This window comes from Pholcus phalangioides, unplaced genomic scaffold (assembly GCF_987345545.1).
Source record: "Pholcus phalangioides strain wild (caught in Gottingen) unplaced genomic scaffold, Ppha-v1.0 ptg000004l_1, whole genome shotgun sequence".
NCBI classification, from domain to species: domain Eukaryota; kingdom Metazoa; phylum Arthropoda; class Arachnida; order Araneae; family Pholcidae; genus Pholcus; species Pholcus phalangioides.
In genome coordinates, this window is record NW_028301597.1 from 13,300,366 (window position 1) to 13,307,197 (window position 6,832).

At 33.4% G+C, this 6,832-nt stretch overlaps 1 protein-coding gene across 5 annotated transcripts in view; it reads left to right on the forward strand.

The window, feature by feature from the left end:
* LOC149086559 (uncharacterized) overlaps window positions 1–5,565 on the forward strand; it is a 135,189-nt gene extending 129,624 nt beyond the window's left edge. For all 5 annotated transcript variants that reach the window (XM_089256046.1, XM_089230915.1, XM_089230916.1 and 2 more), the window contains one exon: window positions 5,336–5,565. In XM_089256046.1, the coding sequence (XP_089112172.1) occupies window positions 5,336–5,383 (48 nt within the window). In that variant the 3' untranslated portion in view covers window positions 5,384–5,565. The remainder of the gene's footprint in view (window positions 1–5,335) is intronic.
* Window positions 5,566–6,832: the final 1,267 nt, after the last annotated feature.

Sequence of the window (6,832 nt, forward strand, 5' to 3'; positions counted from 1 at the left end):
AAAGGCATTGACTTTTTTTCCCACGCAATCACAAGTTATGATAAGAAAATTTTGACAGTGTTGATTTGTGGCCATTAAAGACCATTGGTTAACTTCCTTAAAAAGTGTAGCTCTTCAAAATATCCCCTCAAAGACAGACAGCACCCTTCTCTCCTTCCCTTCTTTTTACAAACGTTAGAGACGGTTGTTTGTTTTTTAAAACATGGGTTTTTTTTTTAAAAAACCAAATAAAAGTGGCCTAAATATAATTTTTTTTCCTTGAAAAATATCATATTGGTTTATTATTAGCCAAAATTTTTCATTTTTACCACATTTTATATTCTCAGGGTACATTCTGATGGTATCTTTAAATGGCATAAGATGGTATAAGTGGTTTTTTTTTCAAAAATTCTCATAAAAAAGTGGCCTGAATATATATTTTTTTTCATATGAAATATCTTAGTTATTTAAAGTTATATACAGAAGCCAAAATTTCTGATTCTTAAATTTTTTAACCTTAGGCTAAATTCTGATGCTCTATCTTTAGCAAATTCATGAATAAGGATTGCGTTACACATCCAAATGTAGTGGTGTATTTATCTCACAGGGTTTCTTTTTCCCTTCACAAAGAAGTAGCAATAGTAGTGACACCATCATGCTAGGGTGCAGGTGGTCCTATAATCCAATAAAGACACCAGCTGTCCTTAAAGGACAAAGACTAGTGTACTAGCAGTTACATTATCTCACATACATTTTCATTTTCTTTCCCATAAGAAGTAGCACATCTCCTGTATATCTCCCAGTCTTAATATTCAATAGTTGTTTTTTTTTTGTTTTTTTTTATACTTTCACCGTTAAGTCCAGTTAATCAAGGTTCTACTGTATAGTAGTAACAGATTTATGAAAAATAATCAGCTATATACAGGGTGATTATAATTTGAAGTTTTGATTCCAAAACTATTCAATAAGAACTACTGGTCAGAATAACTTGAAAATTTGCATGGATACTACTGAAGCAATGGAAGTTTCTTTCGCGAAAGAAAAAGTGCAAGTAGATGACGCTGTTCTTGGATAGCAGTATAATCTATTTTGTGCAACCACATCACATCATTTCCGCACTTCAACAGCATCAGTGTGCGGATAGAACAACTTCTATCAAGATGCACATTGCAATATCAGCAAAGCAGCTGCTGAAGACCCATTTTCACAATAACAGGATGCAACTTAACCCTTACAACTTCTGGCTGTGGGGGGGGGGGGGACCTCAAAATGTTATGAACAGTGGTCAGATTGCAAACTTTAAATTGCAATCTCCAGATCATCCCCTATATGTTAGAAGTTCCTCAGGAATATTAACTTGCTGGCACGTTTGGTTTGATGAAGGTGAATTGCAAGCACATCCGCATCATGACCATGGCATACTTGAATCTGTTGTTGAACAAGCATTTTTGTGCTTTCACCTCATTTCAAGTTTACGATGGACAGTATATTTAACATTTCTTCAGTAAGTTGTAGTTATTTCTTAAATTACATTTTTGTGATGTTTCCATGAATTATGAAATCGTGTAATGCTATAATTAAGTTACCATTTTGCTATGACTGGCTATCATTTCCATTCTGCAAGCAAATTTCCCACATGTTGGATGATGTCATTAATTTTACATTTTCAAGTATTTTTTTCCCCTTTACTTTATAAAATTCCATTTCTTCAGAAATATTCATGTCAATTTTCAAGTCATTCTGACAATCGTTCTTTTTTTTAGTGTTTTGAAATCAGAACCTTAGTTATAATCACCCTGTATATCGTGAATCATCGCTAATTAATCAGCATTATTTATGTATGCTTCATTAAATACATTATATTCACCTAATTTTTATTTTAGTTTTTGCAAAATAGCTTCTTAATTAAGCTTACTGAAAACTCATACTGGAGAAAACATCTTTATATTAATTATATATACATATATATTTGTGGTGTTTTAAAAAATGCGTAGTATTTACATTAAGAGATATAATGACACGTAGACTCAGCAGCAATTCCATAACATCAAGAAAAATTAGTATTTATTTAAATTGGTGAGAGCTGCTGCCACCCTTTGCAAAAGACAAACTTCAACTGGTGCGAGTATATGGGCTTCTATACACTCCCATGCACTGACAGTGTGACCTCCAGACAGCATGACCTATATTTACACTACTGATCTCAAACACATTCAAAGAATCCAAAAACATGGGGGGTACATCAGGGAACGTTTCTTTATACGTAGAAATACAACATATACTCCCCCAATAACAAGAGTGAAACTCTGCATTGAAAGGGAGGGTGGCTGAGAATACATAATAATAAGAATATTAAAATATATACGAAGCACACGTGGAAAGCAGCGCTTTTTTCATGTTTTTGAGATCTAGAATATGCTGAATGTCTAGCTTCTTCAAGTGGTGGATATGGGTTTACATACTCTATCAAATCGAAGAGAGATCTTCAAAACATGAGATACTGAGGTGGGAATCTTGTAATTTTATGAGGAGTTGAATTGTATTGTTCAAGACCGTTTCAATAAATATTGTCAATGGGATGTTTTTCATTTAGCTGATGCCCTTTAATTGTACATTGAGTGAATCGAGAAACCTGTACCATATGTGATACCGAGTTGCCCCCAAGCATTCATTTTAGGGGATAAGCATTCACCCTCATGAATAAAAGCACTTTTCTTTACAGAGAAAAATGTTAATCAATGAAGTTAATTTGGGTTCAATGCGACCTTTCTTGTTACAAAAACAGATTTTTAATGTTCATATTTTGTGCTTGTAGTTTGTTAGTTTATTCATTAATGCTGAATTAAATTTGAGAGATTAAGTGAAAAAAATAGGTAGGGGTGATATGAAAATATGTATTCTTAATGATTGACAAGATTTGTTTTAATTAATTTATTTGTTAATTAGATTTGTTTATATATAATTTAATTTAAATATTAAAAAAAAAATTTTTTTTTTCTTTTCATACCCTGGGGGGGGGGGGGGGTTGTACTTAACCAGTCATGTGGCTACAATGGCATTTGGCATCATACTCATTTTTAGTCTAATTATTTAAATTTTTTAAGACTACTTAGTAATTAGTTCAGCTATGACATTTTTTTGTTGTTTTAAAAACACATTTAAGAACATGATGAAATCAGTTTCAATGTATTCATAAAAATATATTTTATTAGCTTCAAACTTCAAAAAAAGGTGGGGAAGGAGAAATTAATTGACCAGTTGAATGGTCAATTGTCTATTTTAGAAAGAATTGGTTTACTTTGGTCAAAATTTGCTACTTTCATTGTTAACACAATCGCGTGAATGGTAGGGTGTTGGATGTTTTAAGTGCTTTTGTAAAACACAATTTATGCTCATTCTTTGATTGATAAAATTAATAAGCCTATAAATCATGTTAATATAATTCTTAAACCAGAGTTGGTGTTTTAAACAATTTTTTTGTATTAAGTTTTTTCTAAAATGATGCTAAATATATGAATAAATGTGGGATGTATCAATTTTTGATGACTGGAAAAACCTGTTACTGTCAGGACATTTTTGACTGCAGTTTTTTCCAGCAATGGCAAGAACTCACCAACGCAAAAATTTATTTCTTATACTAAAGTTTGTGTTCAAAACTATCTTATTTGCATTTAGTAAAATAATCAAATGCACAATAATGCTTCACATGCATAAATGTGTGAAAAAAAAAATCAATTTTTACCACTTAACAAAAAAACTCAAAAACCTATTTTTGTCGGGACAGTTTTTACCATCTATGGCAAACTCTATAATCCTGTTGCTAACTCACAAATTTTTTTTTCATTAACTCATTGCTAACATCCAGGATCTCTTATCATAACTATCTAGGAAGCCTTGGACTAATAGAAATTCTGTTCATTCAAACTAACCAGTGCAGTGGAGGAACTAAACTGAAGAGCCAAAAAATCTGGTACAGGCATGCGATAAAGAGATATTGGACCAATCAGAGTACGACGCTGCGGTCGACAACGCCTATATAACACAACAAGTGTCTGGCATAGTTGTTAGATTGGTTACTGCTGCTACAATGGCAGGTTATCGAGATTTAAGTGAGTTTGAACGTGGTGTTACAGTCGGCGCACGAGAGATGGGACATAGCATCTCTGAGCTAGCGATGAAATTTGGATTTTCACGTACGACGTCGGGAATATCGCTGCATTCCGACGGACTTGGACAATTTCAGCAGGACAATGTGACACCCCACACGTCCAGAATTACTACAAAGTGGCTCCAGGAACACGCTTCTGACTTTAGACACTTCCGCTGGCCACCTAAATCCCCAGACATGAACATTATTGAACATATCTGGGATGCCTTGCAACGTGCTGTTCAGAAGAGATCTCCACCCCCTCTTACTCCTACGGATTTATGGAGAGCCCTGCAGGATTCATGGTGTCAATTACCTCCAGCATTACTTCAGACATTAGTTGAGTCCATGCCACGTCGTGTTGCGGCACTTCTGCGTGCTCGCGGGGGGCCCTACACGATATTAGGCAAGTGTACCAGTTTTTTTTGGCTCTTCAGTGTATAATAGTGACAAAAATCCCAAAAAAAGAGGCTATTACACGGCTACATTCAACAGCTAACGCGAGCAGCTTTTGTGACTGCATTTTTCCTGCAAAATAATTTCTGAAGTCTTGACATAAATATTTTTATTTTTGGACTTGGAGATCCTGGGATATATCTGTGTTAGCCTGTTAGGGTTCTCTGTAAAGCATTGTTAAGTCTTGAGGACCATCCTCGCTATAGAAATTCAGTTTCACCTGTAGTATAAACTGGACAAAATAACTTAAAAATTGTTTGTGCTATACCTTTTGTTACTATCATCAGGTACATTCCCTCAGCCCAAAGCATACAGCTTTGAATATGCACTTGACAAAAAAAAAAAATTTTGATTCTCTCCAAAAATTTACGTACCCATTGGGTGCATAACTTGAAATTATTCATGGCAGAATCAGTATTTTATATGCTAACATTGGGTTTGAAAAAATGTCCATGAAAATTTTTACATATTTTGGGCTAATGATAATTATAATAAGCAATTTTATAAAATAAATAGTAGATTAAGTACTGTCCTTGAAACTTTGTTAGAATAACTGGATTCTGTTATTTGATAGGCCTATAGAAATTTTTATAATTTTATGGCTATAAAATATAAACATAATATGATGCTCATTTGAAAATGATGTAAATAGTTTTTCACACCTTTTGTCTTTTTACCAAAATATAATTGTGTGTTGATGAATTGTTCCGTTCTTTCAAAATATTTTCATTAAAATTCATTTTCTTCTTACAGCGGAGCAACACATGTCCAATTTGTCGAGTGTGTGTAACACTGGATTAGTCAGGATTTTCTGGTCGAAAATATCAGCTGAGTTTTGTTATGTACGTTTTTTTTTTTTTTTGAATTTTTATAACCATTTATTACAAAGCTTTGAGCTATTTCAGAACTTTATCTATTTATCCAAGAAAGAAGAAACAAGAAGTGCAAGTTGTGCAATTCAAAAAATAAATGTTTAAAGTTTATTTTTCTTTTTTGACTAATCTTTTTTTTTTTTTAGTATACTGACTGTTCGGCTCATTTTCAATACTTGATTGATAGTTCCAGATAATACTAATAGTGGATTTAATTAATTTTAAAACAAACATTGAAATACTACATATTCCCCTTGTTTAAGGCAAATTTTTTTCACCATCTCCTGCCTTCACAGAAACCAACGTCTCTTTCTAGAAATGCATGATGTTTGTTTCTTTTGTTTAGCTTTGTTTGCACACAGAGGGCCCCGTTCTTTTCCTAGGCTCTTCCATGTGGCCGGCTCAAACCTCATACTACCCTCTTCCTAAGCATCAAATATGCATCACATATTTTATAAGACAACCTTACAACAGATTTTTTGGTGATGCATAGAATTTGTTACAACACATTGTTACAGATAATGAAAATTAGGATATGATCAAATAACACTATACTGATAGCAATACATAGTTACATAATTTGCAATAAAAAACATGAAACATTAATGTTCATTATTTCCATTCACACTGTTCATAAACATGATATCAGGTCTGCATTTAGACCGTCTCTTGTGCTATGATGGTAGCTGTCCAGTCTGAGTTTTTCGGATATCTACAGTCTCTTCTGTCATCCCTGCAGCTCCGTCGAGCCTTACTTTTATTTCTTTTTCTATGTTTATCCATCTCGTTCGTAGTTGTTCTTTTTGCTTTCAACCCTTCACATTTTTGACCATACACCTTACCTTGAAGTAACTCAATAATTTGTGGATATAACTTATTCATGTATATAACAGCATATAAAACTGTTCTGTGGACGACATTCATCTTGTCTAGTATAAGAATCACCAAACTGATGTACTTCAAGTCTTCCACAGTGGACTTCCCGTATGCTGGTTTCAAGTATGTTTTTACTTTAGTTTCTGACTTGAAGTGTGAAACCAAATTTTTTCTCAATACCAAAATTTGGCAACGAGAATCATTAATCAATGCATCCACAATTTTTCTCTTAACACTAATTTTCACTCTCTTCAATTCAGTGATAAATGGGATGTATCTGGAATTTCGATTGATGTGTTATTGATACCAAAATTCCCGCAACTGAAAATCCTTCCTGATCTTGGGGTAGTACACTTTCCGTTTCTAACTGGTAGATTCTTGTATCGAATTCCTTGTTTTTATATTACCTCCATCAACCTTGTTCTTTTTTTCAGGACAGTTTCTTTTTGCATGAAAATTTGGAAAAATGAAAGTCCTTTTGAAGGGGTTTCCGATCAGAATA